The following is a 19,354-nucleotide window of genomic DNA, read 5'->3' as shown; positions in this document are numbered from 1 at the left end:
GGAAGCGCCGCGATGGCGGCCGGGAATGGTGGGTCCGGGCTGGGGATGCTGCGGCGGAATGCGACATCAGGGATGCTGCAACGGGGCTGGAGCCAAGGGGACGGGGGCTCGGGGACGGCGCTTTGCTCCGGCCCTGAGCCTCCGGCCCCGAGCTCCCGGCCCCCAGCTCCTCTTCCCCTTCTTTTCCTTCAATCCCTTCTCTTTCACTCATGGCAGAAAGGAAAATCCTCGTCCTTTTTGGCAGCCAGACTGGGAATGCTGAGGACACAGCGGAGAGGATCGGCAGGGGAGCTAAGAGGCGGCGCTTGGATTGCAGGGTGGAGGCGCTGGATAGCTATGATGTGGTGAGTGAGAAAGGGAAAAGGGTCACCTGCAGCAAGACCTGGTTGTGGCAGCCCCGAAAATAGGGGGTTTCACCCCAGTTAATGCACAGAGATGAGGTGTTTGTGTTTATTGTGATACAAGAAGTAGTCATCATTATAAAAAGTGGAATATTTTGTTGTAAGCTGAAGTAGTTTCAACATTTTCTTGTTTCGACTACGTCTTGTATCAGTCTTGGTTCATCTCCAGTAAGCCCTGTTTGTGCAGTCCCAAAATTGGGGGTTCACCCCAATTAATGCACAAAAGTGAGATATTTGTGTTTATTATAGTTCTGCAGAGATCAGTGATGGGTGTTGAATGCAGCCAGCACTGCTCGGTTTGATTACAGAGAACACACGGACATTCACAGAATCCTGGAATCATTTAGGTTGGAAAAGATATTTAAGATCATTGAGTACAACCCTTAACCCAGCGCTGCCAGCTCCACAGCTAAACCATAGAATCATGAAATCATTAAGGTTGGAAAAGACTTCTAAGCTCATCCAGTCCAATCATCAGCCCAACGCCACTGTGCCTACTAAACCATGCCATACGTCTTTTAAACCTCTCTGGGGGATGGAGACTCCACTACCATCCTGGGCAGCCTCTGCCAGGGCTTCACACTCTTTTGGTAAAGAATTTTTTATGGGTATCAAATCTAAACCTCCGCTGGCACAACTTGAGGCCATTTCCTCTCGTCCTATCCCTTGTCACTTGGGAGCAGAGCCCAGCACCCACCTCACCACAGTCTCATTTCTGAGAGCTGCAGAGGGTGATGAGGTCTCCCCTCAGCCTCCTCTTCTCCAGGCTAAACATCCCAAAGTCCCTCAGCTGCTCCCAGAATCCTTGTGCTCCAGACCCTTTGCCAGCTCTGTTCCCCTTCTCAGGAGACGCTCCAGCTCCTCAATGTCTTTGGAGTGAGGGGCCCAAAACTGAAGCCCAGCATTTGAGGTGCAGAGGAACAATCACCCCTTACTCCTCCTGGCCATCTGACACAAGCTGTGTCCCAAGAGCCGCCACTCCTTCTTCACGTGTTTTCAGCTGAGATAAGCACCAACTGCCCTCAGAAAGGTCACAGAGCCCAGGTCTGGTCACTGCTCTGGGCAAAGGATGCCTTGATGAGGGAATCCAGAGCCAGATTAAAGGTACAAACAGGAACAAAGTAGGAGTCAAGGCCAAAGAACCAGTAGGAATGGGGGAGGGTTAGTGTTACTGCCCTGGTAATAGGTGAGGGGAGACCTCATCGCTCTCTGCAGCTCCTTGAAAGGAGGTTGTGGTGAGGTGGGTGTTAGGCTTTTCTCCCAAGTAACAAGTGATAGGATGAGAGGAAATGGCCTCAAGTTGTGCTAGGAGAGGGTTAGACTGCATATTGGGGAGAATTTCTTCACAAAGGGGTTGGCAGACACTGGGAGAGGCTGCCCAGAGCAGTGGTGGGATCCCCACCCCTGGAGGATTTAAAAGACGTGGAGATGTGGTGCTTAGGGACCTGATTTACTGGTGGACCTGGCAGTGCTTAGGGGTTGGACTTGGTGATCTTTATAAAGGCCTTTTTCAACCTAAAGAATTCTATGATACTATGGGATGTACTCAACCATACACTGGAAGGTGAGGAGCACCGTGGAGCTGAGACTGCAGGCAGCATGTGGGCAGGAGGAGGTCATGCCACACAAGACTGCAGGTTTTATTCCGAGTGTGATGCCAGCAGCAGTGTCGGGACAGATGAGATGTGCATTTGGAAGCTGCTGACCTGAGTGAGCCTTTCCATGTTTGTGCCCACAGGCCAAGCTCATCAACGAGCCATTGGTGGTGTTCGTGTGTGCGACCACCGGGCAGGGTGACCCACCTGACAACATGAAGGTAGGACGTGTTCCCCTCTACAGAGCTTTTATATTCTTGGTGCAATTTCTCTCTTGAAGTTGCTTGAGCAATGGTTATTTGTGGAGGAGGGAGGTTTGGGACACCACCAGTCAAACCTCATGTGGGATGTGGGTAGGGAGCTGCTGAAGTAAAAGCTCCAATGTCGCAAGATCCCTGGGTCTGCAGAGGGCTCACAAAGCATTGTCCTCCTGGCCTGTCGTGGGGATGGTTGCTGTCAGGGGTCACCTCTGCAGGAGGCCATACTCCTAGCTCTGTTGGGACTTAGTGGAGGGCAGGAGGGACCCCATGGATGGATGAAGCTGGGGGCAGGCAGGCAGGGAAGGCCTCAGCAGCAGTGTGACTCCCCAGCCATGTCCTTTATAGATGTTCTGGCGGTTTCTGTTCCGGAAGAACCTGCCACCCAATTCCCTCTGCCAGCTGGACTACGCCGTGCTGGGCCTTGGCGACTCCTCCTATCCCAAGTAAGCAGCTCTGCGGCTCTTTGCCTGCCCACCATGGCTGCTCCTTACAGCTCAGGCTGCAAGAGCATCTAGGGAACAGTGAGGGTGAGACAAACAGAGCCTGACTTCAGAGCAGCAGCTTGGATAATTACCACTAGTCTTAAAAAACCTTGCCCTACCAGCCCGTGTTCTTCTAAAACCCAGGAACTGGGCTTCTGCCCCATTCCTTTCCTCCCAGCCTCCTCAAGCAGATGCTTTGCTGCAGTGTTTGGGACATTATTTCCTGGTCAGTTATTACAGACATGCAGTTCTCTCTCTGAATGGCAGGAAAGTCCACGCCACAGCAGTCTCAGTGGACCAAACCAAACATACATGAAATATAGAGTCCTAGGTGGCAGCCAGCCTTGTTGGTCCCAGTTCTCTCCAAGCATATTGCTCCCATGTACGCAAAAAAGCTGTAGTGGGAGGGATTGGATTGTGCCTGAGGACTGTGGGGCAGTGAAGGGCTGGAGGGAAGTGTTTCTCTGCCCAGGGCACAAGCTGCCCCGAAGGGAAGCTGGCCCTCCCCGAGTCCCTCCTGGGAGCTGGGCACAGCCTGTGTGGCCCAGCAAGTGGCAGCCGGCTGCTCCTCTGAGCTGCCCCAGGACAGAGGCACAGGCTGGACCCAGCATAGGCCTGGCTCGTGTGTGCTGGCTCCGTGCCGCTGCGGCACAGTCCTGGCCATGTGCGCTGGCTCACGCAGCCAGTGCGGGCTGTTCTGCTGGAGGAGCTCTGCCCTCCGCAGCTGCCGTTGCATGGAAGCAGGGAATGGTTTGGGTTGGAAAGGACCTTAAAGCTCATCCAGTCCCATTCCCCTGACAGCGGCAGGGACACCTCCCACTGGAGCAGGGTGCTCCAAGCCCCATCCAACCTGGCCCCAAACACCTCCAGAGATGGGGCAGCCACCACTTCTCTGGGCAACCTGTGACAGTGCCTCCCCAACCTCACAGGAAAACATTTCTCCCTAAGATCTCATCTCAATCTCCCTTCTTTCATCCAGAAACTGTTCCCCCTCATCCTATTCCTGCACTCCGTGTTCAAGAGCCCCTCCCTAGCTTTCCTGGAGCCCCTTTCAGTACGGGAAGGCTGTTGTAAGTTCTCTGCTGTCTGCTATAAGATTTTCTTCTCTGCTCAGGTTTAATTTTGTTGCAAAGAAGCTGCACAAACGAGTGCTACAGCTTGGAGGCAACCCTCTTCTGCCAGTGGCATTGGGAGATGACCAGCATGACTTAGGGTAAGAGCCCTGTGGGGGGAAACCCTGAGTTGTGCTGCAGTTTTGTCCTCAGGCTGGTGGCAGGGCTGTGGATGCTGCACTCCAGTCTTGGGGGCAGCACCGTGCTGCTCTCACTCCGGCTCTGCTCCTGCACCCCAGATCTGGCCAGTGACTTCCTGCTGCTGCCTGTGAACGTACTGGTCTCCAGGACCTGGGTCACTTGCTTCTCCAAGGTGTCCCATAACCCACAGTATATGCCAGCATCTCCTGGCTCTGCTTCAGTCCTGTTTGGACCCAGGGACGGCTGTGTCACGTAGCTGTGTCCCTGCAGGTGCTTGCCGCAGCCTGTGCTGTGCTGTTCCCCTCATGCAGGGCAGAGCTGTGTGCGACTTGAGGGGTAGGTGACTGCCAGTAGTTGGCTCGGAGGGGTTGGTGGTTCTGTTCGGTCTCAGTGGTTGCGCCCCATAGAGAAAGCAAGTGCTTAGAGCGGCTGAGATGTGTTTCCAGACTTGAAGCTGGAAGGGAATGGCATGGAGCAACTGTGCAGCGAAAGAGGAGCAGAGGTGGTTTCCTAGGGGTGGCCCAGCATTGTTCGGGTGCAGGAGTAGCAGCACTTCAGCCTGGAGGGATAATCTGCTCTGCTGCAGCCCGAATTTCCCACTTGCAGGGCAGATGCAGTGATTGATCCATGGCTCGTGGCCTTATGGGACAAGATCCTCGCCTTGTATCCTCTCACTCCTGGCCTTGACATCATCAGTCAGGATGTGTGGTGAGTGCGCAGAGTATGCTGGAGCTGGCCGGTGTGCAATGCCATGTTTACTTGGCTGTTCTCTGAGGTGGAGGTATGCCCTGCTTTGACAAGGAAGCCGCCTCACACAGCTTCTGGTGTTCCAAGTATCCTTTGGACTTTGGCCACAGGTGGCTCCTCTCTCTGGCTGGCATGTTCCCTTGTCCCCTGTGTGACAGCTGCCCTGGCAGGATTCTGCCCCTCTTTCTGTCCTGATGTGCCTCTGCCCTTGGCAGACCAGCCTCCCTCTGCCTGCTCTGAAGCCTTTGGGATCTTCTTCTGGCAGCCTGCATTGCATTCCTGCATCACAGGCTGACTCCAGGAAATGGGGATGCTGAGTGCTGGATACGGTGGGAGACCTCAGACCTCTCCTTGCCTCCAGCCTCTAGTGGGACGGCAGCAGAGGATTGTAGCATGGAGGTAACTGCACTGCATTGCTCTCCCCCGCGCAGCCTGCCCCCCAAATACACCTTGCACTACCTGGCCGAGGACTCCACGCACCCCGATGATGGCCTCCTCCAGCCAACAGCACCCAGGACCATTGCCACTGAGCTGCATCCCTTCTCTGCCCGGGTGGTGTCCAATCAGCGGGTCACGGCAGAATCCCATTTCCAGGATGTCCGGCTCATCGAGTTTGATGTCACAGGCTCAGGAATCACGTGAGTGTTTGGATTCCTGACTCCTCCAAGCTTTGCTGTGTGGGATTGAGTGTCCCATAACCTGCCTTCCTCTTCCATTCCTCTTCTTCAGTCATATCTGAGTCTACAGCCTTATGGACGTGGTCTCTGCCTTGACAAAGTCAGGGGTGTCTGAAGTTGTGGGTCCTGCCCATGGAGCAGCTCTCTTTGCCTTCTCAGCTTAAGGAGCACAGCGTTAGTGACACTGGGAATTTTGCTGAGCTGTGGCCTCTCCCCTGGTGTGGGTGCGGGTGCTGGTGGGGATGGTGGTGCTGTGCCCTGTGGCACCCTCGGCAGCTCCCACTGCATCCGTAGGTTCAGCGCAGGAGACGTAGTGATGATCCAGGCCCAGAACTGTCCCGAGGATGTGCAGCAGTTCTGCCAGCTCCTGCGACTGGATCCAGACAGACAGTTTGTCCTGAAGCCCACAGAGTCTGGTAGGTCCTGCCCGCTTCTCCTTTCCTTCCCTCTTGGCATGGGGCAGCGCCTTAGCGCTGGCCCAGCCTGGAACTTTGCTTCTCCATTGCTTTGGAGCTCAGCTTTTCCGTTGCTTTAGGCACTGTAAGTAGGGAGTTTGTAGTAGCTGATGGATACAGAGCCTCTGTCTGTCTCACAGCGTGGGGGCTCTCCCTCCCTCACAGCACTCTGTGTGTACGGATGCTGCGTTAGGGAAGGTGGGCCTCCTGAAAGGGACCCAGCAGCATCCAGGCTGCCACCTGTGTCTTGTGTCTTTGTAACCCCCAGCCCAGAGCAGAAGTTATCCTGGAATCATAGAATAGACTCATAGAATCACTGAGGTTGGAAAAGACCTCTAAGCTCAACTGTCAGCCGAACCCCACCGTGCCAGCTAAACCATGTCCCCAGGTGCCATCTTCATGTTTTTTGAACCCCTCCAGGGATCGAGACTCCACTACTGCCCTGGGCAGCCTCTGCCAGTACTTCACTACTCTTTCGGTAAAGAATTCTTTCCTAATACCCAATCTAAACCTCCTCTGGTACAGCTTGAGGCCATTTGCTCTCATCCTATCACTTGTTTCTTGAGAGCAGAGTCCAGCACCCACCTCACCACAGTCTCATTTCTGAGAGCTGCAGAGGGTGATGAGGTCTCCCCTCAGCCTCCTCTTCTCCAGGCTAAACATCCCAAAGTCCCTCAGCTGCTCCCAGAATCCTTGTGCTCCAGACCCTTTGCCAGCTCTGTTCCCCTTCTCTGGATGTGCTCCAGCACCTCAATGTCTTTCTTGTAGTGAGGGGCCCAAAACTGAACCCAGGATTTGAGGTGCAGCCTCACCAGCACCAAGTCCATGGGGACGATCCCATCCCTGCTCCTGCTGGCCATACCATGGCTTATCCAAGTCAGGATGCTGTTGGCTTTCTTGGCCACCTGGGCCACTGCTGGCTCATATTCAGCTGCTGCCAAACAGTCCCTCCAGATCCTTTTCCATTGGGCAGCTTTCCAGCCACTCTTCCCCACACCTGGATCATTGCAAGGGGTCGTTGTGGCCCAAGCACAGGACCTGGCACTTGGCCTTGTTGAATCCCATCCCGTTGGTCTCAGCCCACTGATCCAGCCTGTCCAGGTCCCTCTGCAGAGGCTTCCGGCCCTCTGGCAGATCAACATCCCCACCCAATTTGCTGTCAAACTCCCTGAGGCAGTACTTGATCCCCTCAGATCATGGATAAAGATATTAAACAGAACCTGCAGCCTCCTCGACCCAAGACCTTGGCAGTGTTGCTCACGTTGCTGCCTCTTCCCCAGGAGTGCCGGAGCTGTGGTGCAGCAGGTGGGCAGTGCTACAGCATCCAGCCCTGGTGCTGGCACTGAGCTCTCCCTGCTACCTTCCCTTGCAGGAACATCCCTCCCTGCCCTGTTGCCACAGCCCTGCACCATCCGGCACCTGGTCACACACTACCTGGACATCTCCTGCGTGCCACGGCGCTCCTTCTTTGAGCTCTTGTCCTACTTTGCTACGAATGAGCTGGAGCGGGAGAAGCTACAGGAGTTCAGCTCTGCTGGCGGCCAGGAAGAGCTGTACAGCTACTGCAACCGGCCCCGCAGGACCACTCTCGAGGTGAGGCTTGGGGCACGCGGCAAACCTGCTTCGTGAGGGCTGAGCTGTGGCAGAATACACCCAGGCGCATGATCAGCTGTAATTTCTTGACTGGGGAATTTAATCTACTTCACCCACTTTTTGACATGTCTTGGTTTTCCACTGGTGATTAAGACCTGCTCCAAATGCTCCTGGGCTCTGGTGGGCCCTGTGCTGCAGCCTCGGGGTGAGGGAGGAGGATGGGATGGGGTGGTTGCCACCTTTGATGGTGGGCAGTGTGGCACAGCAGTCTGGGACAGCCTCTGAGGCCCTGAGGAGCAGGCAGGCTGCTTTCCAGAGTGTTCAAAGGCTCACCCTGCCTTGGCTTTACAGACCCTCTGGGATTTCCCTCACACCACGTGTGCTATTCCACCCGACTACCTGCTGGACCTCATCCCTCGCATCAGACCCCGCGCCTTCTCCATCGCCTCTTCTGTGCTGGTAAGAGCTCAGCCCATTTTTAACTCGTGTCAGGTTCTGAGCTGTGGGTCCAGCAGGGCCAGAGCTGTTGGTGTTGTGCCTGCCACAGATGTTTGTGCTGTACTCCCAGCCCCTCTGAGCACCCACAGCCGACTTGAACCCCGACTCTGCTGCCAGCATGTGGCGGGTCAATGTTCTGGATGGTAACCAAAGGGCTGGGACAGCTTCCATGTTTGGGTTCTTCCCCTCCTGCCAGTGCTGGGGCTGGAGTTGTGCACTGCAGCTGTCCAGTGTCCTTGTCATGGGGAGCAGCAGGAGTTGGTGCAGAGACAGAGAGTGTCAGACTGAGAGAGTTGGGGTTGTTGAGCCTGGAGAAGAGAAGGATCCAGGGAGACCTTCGAGCAGCTTCCTGTACTGAAAGGGGCTCCAGGAAAGCTGAGGAGGAGCTCTGGATCAGGGAGTGCAAGGACAGGATGAAGGGGAATGGTTTTCAGCTGTTTGAGATGAGATCTTGGGAAGAAATGTTTTGCTGTGAGAGTGGGGAGGCCGTGGCCCAAGTTTGCCCAGAGCAGTGGTGGCTGCCCCATCGCTGGAGGTGTTCAAGGCCAGGCTGGATGGGGCTTGGAGCAACCTGATCCAGTTGGAGGTGTCCTTGCCGCTGTCAGGGGATGGAACTGGATGGGCTTTAAGGTCCCTTCAAACCAAACCGTTCCACGATTCTGTAATTCTATGATCCCTGGGTGGTGTGGCTCTGGGAACGGGGAGTGCTGATCCTGCTGCTGCCGGGAGGTGGCAGTGGGACCTGGCCTGGGTGACTTAGCAGGCATTAGCTAGCCCTCACACGAAAAGCATTTCTCCTCCACAGGGACCGCTTGGATTGGACAGTCCCTGTGGTTGTTGAGCTGTGCAGAGCATTCCCTCAGCAGTGCGTCTCTGGGAAAAAGCCTTCCATCTTAGAAAGGTTTTGGGCAAGGATGTGCTCCATTGTGTGTCCAAGTGGCTGTTAGGGGCTAGGATGAGTGTTGCAGATGCCCTGGCCAGGTGACACTGAGCTTTTCCTGCAGACCTGTGCTCGGTATCTTCTCTGTTCTCATGGCTCCTGTCTGGACACAGGCTCACCCTGACCGGATCCAGATCCTCATGGCAGTGGTGAGATACAAGACGCGGCTCAGCAAACCCCGCCGTGGTCTCTGCTCTACTTGGCTGGCTTCTCTCAACCCAGAGCAAGGTAGTTGCTTGGACTCTGTCAGAACCCTCTGTGCTTGCAAAGCACACAGAACTCATCCCATGGGAATGTGGTGGAGCTGTGGGCGTGCTGGCCACTCACTGGAGCTGGTTGGACCCATGGTGGAGCACCACTGCCATGGGGAGCTGAAGCTCTCTGGCTTGGCAGGACAGGCTGAACTTACAGTTGCCATCCTGCCTTGCTGCTCCCAAACTCTGCAGAGCATGATGTGCTCCTCCAGCTTGCTCTTCCCGAGCTCCTGGTTTTCTCTCAGCTGCTCAGCCCTCCTGTTCCCAGTGTCAGCGTGGCCTTCTGTCCCACAGGGGGCTGCTCCAGGCATCTTGGAGCTACTGGATACCTCCAGCCCCAAAGAACAAGCTCTGGGAGGGACGATTCCTCCTTTGAATGCATCCATCCTGTCCTGTGAAGCCTGTGTGCTGCTTATCTGACCACAAAAGCTCTCCAGCTGGGTCCCCTGCTGCAGGATGGTAGAGAGTTGCTCTGTATGACTCCAGGGCAAGAGGATCTTCTCAAAGTACCTAGACGGGGATCTTCACCCCTTCTCTGGCTCCCAGAGGAGGCAGGTTTGGCCCTCCCTTACTCAACAGCCGGGTTGAGATCTCTGCTCACCTCCACCACTGTCTCTCTTGGCACAAGATGCCTGAGGAGAAGGCTGTCCCTCAGCCTCTGTGCTGTGGAGCTCTTGGGTTCCTCTGGCATCCTCAGGTGCTTGCAGAGGCAATGCTGAGACATCTGAAGCCCTTTCCGCACACGCATGGTGTGCCCATGGCACCAGGGTTGCCTTGGTGCCAGCACTGTGGTAAGCCAGGTGCTGTCCGTATCTTGGGAGCATCCTGGAAGATCTGGGTGCGTGGCTCGCCTTCTGCAGGGTGTCACAGGTGTGGGTAGTGAGGTGATGCTGTTTGTTTTCCAGGTGATGTCTGGGTGCCTCTTTGGGTGAAGAAAGGCGGAATGAAGTTCCCAGCTGACCCTGATATCCCTGTGATCATGATCGGCCCTGGCACAGGGGTGGCACCGTTCCGAGCAGCCATACAGGAGCGGGTGGCGCAGGGACGTAAAGGTGAGGAATGGTCGTGGGAGGGAGCCAGAATGCCCCTTGCTGCGGACATGTCTGTGTTCAGCAGAGGGGAAGGAGTCACTGGGGGCTCCTGAGGGTTTGGACAGGCCCAGACTTTGCTGTGTTTGGGTGGAAGCAAGCTGAGCTCTGGGGCAGGTGAGGAACAGAGCTTGGTGTGTGCAGCCTGCAAAGCTGCTCTTTGGGTCAGGGTAGGGCTCTGCAGAGGCTCTTTCTTGGTTCTGTGAGTGGAGATGTGTTTCTGAGCTCATCTGCTGTGGCACAAGGAGTTGTGCCTCCACCCTTGTCCCATCCTCGTTCTCCCAGCTTGGCTGTGTGTCTCAGCAGGGAGCTGAGGCTGATGAATGGGAACAGGCAGCCCTGGGATTTCTTCTTGCCCCCCTGGATCTGCTTTTCCAGCACACAGGGCCCTCTGTTGCCGCAGGTCACTTGGCTTCATGCTGACACAGCTCCTGGCTCTTCCAGGCCAGGCTGTCAGTCAGGCACAGTGGAGAGGCAAGAGCCCTGGGGCTCTGCCACAGGTCCCATGGGCACCGACAGTCCCCAGCACTCACAAGGCATTTGACCCATCCAACACAGCCCTTGTCGTCTGCTCTCCGCAGGGAATTACTTGTTCTTTGGCTGCCGCCAGAAATCCAAGGACTTCTACTGCCAAGCGGAGTGGGAAGAGCTGGTGACAAAGGGCTTCTTGACACTTTTCACGGCATTCTCCAGGGACCAGGTTAGTTCCCAGAGGAGAAGGGTGAATAGCTGCATCTCGGGCAGCAATGATGGGGCTCTGCCAGTGTTTCTGGCCACTGTACCTGTTAGCATGGCCTGTGGAGGGCCTGGTGGTCACCAGGCACAGTAGTCACCTTGCTTCCCATACCATCTTGGTGCTGGCTGGGATCCCTACCTGCACTGAAGCCGTTGCCCAGCCAGGACCTGTCTGGCTGTGTTGAGTTGGAAGGGTTGCTGGGACGGGGCTGGTGAGTGCTGGAGCAGATAAGGCGTTAGCCAGCTTTGTTTGGCTGGGGCACGTGAGTGATAAAAGGCTCCCAGTTCTCTGAGGAGGGTCACCAGGCAATAACCTTTCTTGGTTGAGTACCACCCTCCTCACCATGTCTGTCTGATCGCTGGCTTGACCTCTGTGCCAGCTCTCCCCGAGCCTCAGCTGTGCAGGAGAAAGCTCTCCAGAAGTACAAGTACTCCCACAGCTCAGCCCCTCACTTTGCTCTGAGATCATAGAATTGGGGAATCATGGTATAGTTTGGGTTGGAAGAGAGTTTAAAGCCCATCCAGTTCCAACACCTCACTGGGTTGTGTTGCTCCAAACCCTATCCAACCTGTCTCTGAACACCTCCAGGGATGGGGCAGCCAACACTTTTCTGGGCAACCTGGGCCAGGGCCTCCCCACTCTCACAGGAAAACATTTCTTCCTAAGATCTCACCTCAGTCTCCCTTTTCAGCCTAAAACCATTCGCCCTTATCCCATCCCTGCCCTCCTCTGATCAAGAGCCTCCATCTTTCCTGGAGCGCCTTTCAGTCCTGGAAGCTGCTCCAAGGTCTCCCCAGAGCCTTCTCTTCTCCAGGCTGAACAACCCCAAGGCTCTCAGCCTGTCCTTGTACGGGAGGTGCTCCGGCCCTCAGCTCATCCTTGTGGCCTTCTCTGGACTCACCCTAACAGGCAGTGTCTTATTTCCCAGGCAGTGTTTTTGGTGGGCAGTACTCAGGCTACATGGCTTCTTAGATTGCCTGAGCTAGGACTCTGTTTCGCTGCCTCACCCTGTCCCTTGATGGCACTGAAAGCTCCGCCTGCCTTTAAAACAGAGATCTGATAAAAAGGGTGGGTGAGAATGGGTATTTCTAGGTTATTCTGCTGCACCGATCCTTTTCTCCTGGCTGTGTGCATGTGTTGACATGAAGCCAGCGTCTTTTATCCAGTCACTTGTAAGGCATGAGTTGAATGCCTCTGTGAAGGCTTTCCAAGTCTTTGATGAACAGGAGCAGCATGGCAGAGGTTTGTTGGGTGACCAGTCTGCGTTTTTTCTGCTGGTTCACAGAGGGAAGGGAGGCTCTGCTCCTCCCGAAAGCTGGAGAGTGGCCCCAGGGCCTCCTTCTGCCCTTACAGACTCCGGAGGGATGGGACTCACATTGGAGTAAGCCTCCCTTCTCTGCTTGCTCCGTGGGGCAAGCCAGTTTGTTGTGAGGGTCTTCTGCCACCAAGTTCTTGCAGGGCCATGCGGAGGGTTGAGCAAGAGCGCAGCCCAGTGGGATGTGTGGTGTTGGGCCATTGTACTGCGGCTCTAGCAGAAACCACAGCCATTAGTATCATAGAATGATTTGAGTTGGAATGGATGTCAAAGTCCATCCCGTTCCAACCCCCTGCCATGGGCAGAGACACCTCCCACTGGATCTGGTTGCTCAAAGCCCCATCCAACCTGGCCTTGAACACCTCCAGGGATGGGGCAGCCACCACTGCTCTGGGCAACCTGGGCCGGTGCCTCCCGACCCTTATTGTGAAGAATTTCCTCCTTATGTCTAGCCTTAATCTTCACCTCTCCAATTTATAGCCATTCCCCCTCATCCTATCACTCCATGCCTTTGTAAAAAGTCCTTTGCCAGCTTTCCTGTAGTCCTGTTCAGGTACTGGAAGCTGCTATAAGGTTTCCTCAGAGCCTTCTCTTCTCCAGGCTGAACAAGCCCAACTCACTCAGCCTGTCCTCGTATGGGAGGTGCTCCAGCCCTTGGATCATCTTTGTAGCCCTCCTCTGTACCCGTTCCACCAGTTCCATAGCCATATTAGCTTGTTGAAAAGTTTGTTTTCAGAGCCTGGCAGGAGCTGGGATGCTCCATAACTGAGCAAGATTTCCCTTTTCCCTCTATGAGGTCCCCTTTGTGCCCTTCTGTCACGTCACACCTGCCCGTGCTCCAGACTGATTGATCCCAGTCTAATGCAGCCGTCGTTAATTCTCAGCAGGATGCCCTGGGTTTAGCTGAGACGTCATGACCCCAGTTTGTCACTGGGGTGCTCTGGTTTCCAGGTGGCTGCAGGTCCTTAAGTGACCCGCTCAGAGCCCCAGCCTCGTTGGCAGAGCTGCTGTCAGCACTTAGCTGATTAATGTTAATGATGCTGAAGCTGAACTACCAGCTGGCTGTGTCAGTGCTTGTGACGGGCTTGCTCACCTCCTGTATCGCCGGCAGCCAGGTCAGAACAACGGAGCTGTGCCCGGGGTGACCTGACCGCAGTGCAATGTCACCAGTGGAGCCGTGTGGGACCTGCTGACCGTGCGGTCACCAGTTCTTGTGACACTGGGGTTGGTTGCTGCTTGAGGTTGTTGAACGCACAGCTCCAAACTGGAGCCTGAGATGCAGCGAAAGCCCTGTTGCCTTTGGGTCTGGGCAGGAGGGAGGAGGACACGGGGAAGAGGCTGTGCCTGTGGCTCTGCTCAGCACTGCACAGGGCCCCGCGTGGTAGGACACGCGGCAGAGGGCCTGGCCTCCATCACAGTGTCACCTTTGTCACGGAGGAGCCGCCGGGGCCCTTAGTGGATTCAGGCACATTGGCAATGGTGTTCCTCTTGGGCTGGAGCCAGGGCTGTAGGCAGTTGCTTGGGATGCTTGAAGTCTTGTGGATTAACCCTTTGGGAACTCTCCTGGGCTGGGCTGTACTGTGCTAAAAGCCAGTGGTATCCAGACCGTAAGCACAGCGAAGGGGCAGGGAGTGGGGCTGAGGCCATCCTACCAAGCTTTCTGCCATTCCAAGGTGTTGTAGATCCCCAGCAGGTGACAGGGTTGGGACTGGCAGCCAGGGGTGTGGGGGAAGTGTCTGTGCCCTGCAGCAGACCTGGGCTACAGAGGGTCCTCTGCCTGTGTTGGGAGAGGGAAGGGCAGGACAGGAGCCCTCACGTGGACTTCCCAGCTCATGGCTCAGGCTGTTTGGCAGAGCAGAAGGATTTGGAGAGGCTGCTTGGAGCACGTTCCCCACCGAAGCTCCTGTGCTGCACTTGTCTCCCACCAGCCCATCCCAATGCACTGGTGAGGTGTGGAGGTCTCCTTCCCTTGAAATAGTTGATTCATAGAATCGCGGTTTGAGTGGGAAGGGACCTCAAAGCCCATCCAGTTCCGCTCCCCTGCCATGGGCAGGGACACCTTCCACTGGATCAGGTTGCTCCAAGCCCCATCCAACCTGGCCTTGAACACCTCCAGGGATGGGGCAGCCACCACTGCTCTGGGCAACCTGGGCCAGGGCCTCCCCACCCTCACAGCAAAACATTTCTTCCCAATATCTCACTCTCCCCTCTTTCAGCTGAAAACCATTGGTTGGGTGAACAGCTTCTCCAGTGCCTCCCGCTATGGGAGCTGTGCTGCTCTTACAAAGGACCCCTGAGAGCAGCCCTGGGAGCCAGGCAGGTGGGATGGGGCTGGGGCTGCCAGGGCTGACGGGCTCAGCGCTGTTTTTCTTGCAGGAGGACAAGGTTTATGTTCAGCACCGCATCCGGGAGAACCGAAGGCTGGTGTGGGAGCTGCTGAGCAGCAGAAACGCTCATATCTACCTGGCTGGGTGAGTGAGGGGTCTCCCTGCAGGGGCTGGGGGAGAGGAGTTGCACCTTGCTGAGTCTCCACCTCCCTGGAGGTGTTCCCTTGGCTCAGCCTCCAGAGCCAGCACACCCTGCACCCTGGCAGATCTCTGGGGGCTGCACTGACTGATGCGAAAAGACCAGCTTGTTCCTTCTCTCCGTACATCCAGCTCTGCAAGCCCTGGGCTGCGAGGGCCGTTTCTCACCCACCCTGTGATCTAGTTAGGAAGAGCAGAGCTGGTGTCAGGGTGAAGCTGCTCCAGCCAGACCTGTGTGCTCCTCCCTCCTAAAGCCAGCACCCATGATGAGCAGCAGGACCTGAAGGCTTCCTGGCCTCTGCCCCGTGGCAAATACATACATGGGAGAGCCTTGGCCTCTCTCCACACTCATCTTCTCCAGTGGGGCTCAGTGCAACCAGGGAAAAAGGCTTCTGTGGTTTCTCTGGCTGTTCTGGTGGGCAGGAGTCTTCTAAGGTGCAACACACCAGGGGTCCACCAGTGGTGGGGCTCATGTGCAACAGTGTTTGGGACCTTGGCACGTTTTCACTGGCTCTTTGCACCCAAAACTGCCTTCCTGGGGCAGGGCTGAGCCGCACTGCACAGCAGCCTTCCTCCTTTGACAGCGCAGTCTCACCAGGTTGTTACCTTAGGCTGGTTGGGAATCTCAGCCAGGCTCCACTTCCAGCCAGCTTTTGGAGGCAGAACATCTGCAGCTTCATTCCTAGCTCTGCAGATGATTTCCTGGGCAAATCCCTTGACCTGTCTGTCCTTGTTGCTGCCTGTATTGCAGGGAGGAGGCAGCTCACCTGCTGCCTGGGGTGAGCATTGTGAAAAGCTTTGGGCTCCTTGAGGTAGCAAGAGGCTGGCGATTGTGTTTGTCGTGCACCCCGTGACCTGGAAAGCACTGTGCAAACTTGTGCCTTGCTGTCGACACAAGCAGCAATTGCAGGAGGTGCTTTCTGGCCTGTCCTGCATGAAAGCAGGAATTTCCCTGGTGCCTCGCAGGGTGAGACTGGCCTCACTGCATTCCTCCGAGAAGGAGATTTTTGTTTATGGCTCTGGAAGCGGGGGCCATGCCGCCCACCACCCTGTCAGTTGCTGCTGCACCAGAGCGTGGTCTGGCGTGCCTTGCTGCATCATGGGGCTTCCTGGGGCCCTTACCCTGATCCGGTGACTCCTAACCCACACATCTGGGGTCTGGGTTTGGATTCCTCCACTGAACTGCACCTGGGACTTGGTCTAGTGTCTCCGTCTGCAGCCCAAATGCAGAGACTCTTAGGCAGCTTGTTAGGTGACCACTGGACATGGGGTCCTGATGGCTCTGTTCTCTCCTTCTTTCATTCTCCTTGCTACTTTCTGGTGCTGATGGAGCCGGGCAGCTGCCAAAAAAAGGGATCTGTCTTTGAAAGAGCAAGGTTTGCACAGCTCTCCCTATTGCAGGATTTTGGGGTGGCCACAGTGATGGTCTTTTAGACATCGGGGCTGCTCCAAGACCTATCTCACTGGGTTCTTTGTCCCTGCTGCAGGGTGGCTGTCAGCCCTGATCAGGTAGGTGGGAGCTGAGAGCCTTGTCCTCTCTGTGGCAACTGTCCTTTTGTAGTGGACACCTCCCCACCTTTCTGGAATGGCCCAAACCATGTAAAGATGCCCAGGATCACAGTGTCCCTGCCTGGCCCGCAGACTCTGAACTGCCCATGGGCTGCCAGATGGGAAGATGCAGGTGGGCTAGCCTGAAACTGGCCTTTTTCCCCCTAAAAACAGTACTCATAGTTTCAGACACACTAGGAGAAAGATGGGCAAAGTGAATCCTGGGCTGCGTGTCCCTGTGCAGTGGCCCTGGCCATGTAGCACAATGAATCCGCCTTAATGGAATCATAGAATCCTACAATGGTTTAGGTTGGAAGGGACCTCAAAGCCCACCCAGTTCCACCCCCTCCCATGGGCAGGAACATTTCACACTGGATCCGGTTCCTCCAAGCCTCATCCAGCCTGGCCTTGAACGCCTCCAGGGATGGGGCAGCCACCACTGCTCTGGGCAACCTGGGCCAGGGCCTCCCCACCCTCACAGCAAAATATTTCTTCATGAGATCTCATCTCAATTTCCCCTCTTTCAGCTTAAAACCATTCCCCCTAGTGCCATCCGTGCACTCCCTGATCCAGAGCCCCTCCCCAGCTTTCCTGGAGCCCCTTTCAGCACTGGAAGCTTCTCCGAGGTCTCTCCAGAGCCTTCTCTTCTCCAGGCTGAACAACCCCAACTCTCTGAGCCTGTCCTTGGATGGGAGGAGCCTTCCCAGGCTCTTGCAGGCTGGGGCAGGGTCTGCCAACCAGGGCTGTTTCTGCTCTGTCATCGTGCCCAGTTTATCTCACTCAGGGGCAAAAAGGTTGAACGTGTCTCTCTTTTCTCTGCAAAAAACAGATATTTGACATGTTTTCCATCTCAAGTCCAGCACTGCATTATCTTTCACTTGCATATCAGCGCCTGACTCAGAAACAATGCGACTCTTCCAAAAAAAGAAGACCTCCTTTCTGTGTATTTTAGGACGTTAATCAGCTTCAAGCACAAGTCAGAATTCTGCCTTGTTCTTGGGAAACAGCAAGGACGTTGCCAGATGCTCGTGCCAATTGGAGCAGCCTGGGATTTTTTTTATTAGATCTTTTTTTTTGTCACACAGGCAGTTCATCAAATGAAACTCTCTCCAAGAAAAAGACTGAATTTCTTACTTCCCATAAGAAACAATCACACTTGGAAGGGTTGAATCCTGTTCGGGTTATTTTCTACACAGGAGCTCATGTTTTCTTCCCCATTTCTCTTATTTGGGGGCCTGAACTGGCTTTAGTTACAGATGTTGCCATCAAAGTAATTTCAGGTTTCTTGAAGGAGGCAGCAGATGGATGGAAGCAGCTGCTCCTTCACAGCAGTTGTGTCACCCAGCTGAGGGTCAGAGGTGATTTTCATTGAGCGATGAAAGGACAGTTTCCTGCCCTCCTGCTGATAAATTATGACTCGTGCACGTTCCGCTTGTCCCTCTAATGAGGGTGATAGTAAGTGGAGCAATATGTGGGCCAGAGTTACGGCTACTGAGCTGTGATGCTCCTTCACCAGGGACTGGGTACTGTGGACACATCTTTGCCTGTAAGTTCCAGTGCTGAAAAGCCCTGCGTGGGTAACGGCACTGCTCTCCGGGGAGTGGTCTGAGCTGCCTCTCAGAGCCTCTTGTTGATTTAGTGCCAGGCAGCGTGTGGCAGGGTGAGGCACATCCCCGCTGCCCTGGTGTGGCAGCAGGGACCGCTGACAGGCTGCCTTGCCAGAGCCCCGGAGATGCAGATGTGCCCCTGGTTTTGCTGCTCGCCCTCCATCGTGTCTCCTGCTCTCTCTTCCAGGAATGCCAAGCAGATGCCAGCGGCAGTGGCCGAAGCCCTGCAGTCGGTGTTGCAGCTGGAAGGTGGCCTGTCGCCCTCCGAAGCAGAGGAGCATTTAAGAGCCCTGGAACGGTCCCAGCGCTTCCAGTCTGAAACCTGGTCGTAAGCCTGGCTCCTTGTGAGCTCTGCCTGAATAAAGGAGGCAGCAAAATCATCCACCTCTGGCATCGTCCTTGGGCTGGGATTATCTTAGCCAGGGCAAATGCCTGGTGGAGAGCTTGGATTTACTCAACAAGGGCATGTTTTCAGAGCCTGAGAGGGTTGGGGTTGTTCAGCCTGGAGAAGGCTCCAGGTAGACCTTAGAGCAGCTTCCAGTACTGAAAGGGTGTACAAGGAAGCTGGGGAGGGACTTTGTACAAGGGCATGGAGTGATAGGATGCCCAGAGAAGTGGTGGCTGCCCCATCCCTGGAAGGGTTTGAGGCCAGGTTGGATGGGCCTTTGAGCAACTGGATCCAGTGGGAGGAGTCCCTGTCTGTGGCAGGGGTGAATTGGATCTGGAGGGGCTTTGAGATCCTTTACAACCCAAACCATTCTATGATAACCAGCCCTTCCCTGATGGCAGCAGGGCCACAGCAGGCAGGGGGAACACTTGCAGTGTGGGTTTGGCACAGGTAAAGCCTGGCTCTCCATTCCTACACCCTGCCAGAGTGGGGGTGAGCAGTCCCCATGGTGGGATGCTGCTGGCTGGCTCCTGCATGGATCTGAGCTGCTGCCCCATCTGCCCCAGCTCCTGGTGTCCCTGTGCTGGGTGAGCAGCTCTCATGAGCACTGCTGGAGCTGCAGCATGGGCAACGGCCGTTGTTTGTGGTAGGACCTAGAGGAAGTGATGTGTTGCATGGGAGTCTCTCCACCCTGGCATTAGTCAGCAGCAGCAGTGCTTGCTGCAGGAGGCTGCCTGGACAGACCTGTTCCCCCTGTCTTCAGCAACTGAGGCCAGCAGGGATGGGCGCAGGAGGAAGCTTCATCCCTCTGTCTCTGCTGACAGTTGATCTTCCTGAGCCCGCTTGATTTTGAGGTCTGAGCTCCCTGAGTGCCATTTCACAATGAGTTATCACTTTCCCTGAGCGCATGATCTGCTGGATCCGTCCTCCATCCCTGGGAGCTGTTTCCAGCCAGGGCCAAGCGTGCCAGCAGCCTCCGACCCTTTCACTGG

General features: G+C 55.6%; 1 protein-coding gene across 2 annotated transcripts; it reads left to right on the top strand.

Moving 5' to 3' along the window:
* Window positions 1-3: 3 nt before the first annotated feature.
* On the top strand, window positions 4-18,451 carry NDOR1 (NADPH dependent diflavin oxidoreductase 1). 2 transcript variants are annotated; one of them, XM_054084310.1, is made up of 15 exons: window positions 4-28; window positions 217-344; window positions 2,140-2,217; window positions 2,602-2,699; window positions 3,853-3,951; window positions 4,598-4,699; window positions 5,170-5,376; window positions 5,710-5,831; window positions 7,243-7,463; window positions 7,815-7,922; window positions 9,015-9,129; window positions 10,061-10,207; window positions 10,825-10,943; window positions 14,671-14,765; window positions 18,162-18,451. In XM_054084310.1, the coding sequence occupies exons 1-15, from the start codon at window positions 13-15 to the stop codon at window positions 18,304-18,306; spliced, it is 1,800 nt and encodes a 599-aa protein (XP_053940285.1). In that variant the 5' UTR covers window positions 4-12; the 3' UTR covers window positions 18,307-18,451. The 2 variants fall into 2 exon arrangements, with proteins under 2 accessions (XP_053940285.1, XP_053940286.1); XM_054084311.1 differs by lacking the exon at window positions 4-28 and having other exon boundaries at window positions 35-344.
* Window positions 18,452-19,354: the final 903 nt, after the last annotated feature.

Source organism: Cuculus canorus, chromosome 19 (assembly GCF_017976375.1).
Source record: "Cuculus canorus isolate bCucCan1 chromosome 19, bCucCan1.pri, whole genome shotgun sequence".
NCBI classification, from domain to species: domain Eukaryota; kingdom Metazoa; phylum Chordata; class Aves; order Cuculiformes; family Cuculidae; genus Cuculus; species Cuculus canorus.
Note: the sequence above shows the minus strand (reverse complement) of the source record. Positions and strands in the feature narration are given on the sequence as shown.

Coding starts and splice junctions, on each gene's coding strand:
- NDOR1 (XM_054084310.1), top strand. Junction 4,700..5,169: donor ATCATCAGTCAGGATGTGTG/GTGAGTGCGCAG, acceptor TCCCCCGCGCAG/CCTGCCCCCCAAATACACCT. Junction 10,208..10,824: donor GGTGGCGCAGGGACGTAAAG/GTGAGGAATGGT, acceptor TGCTCTCCGCAG/GGAATTACTTGTTCTTTGGC.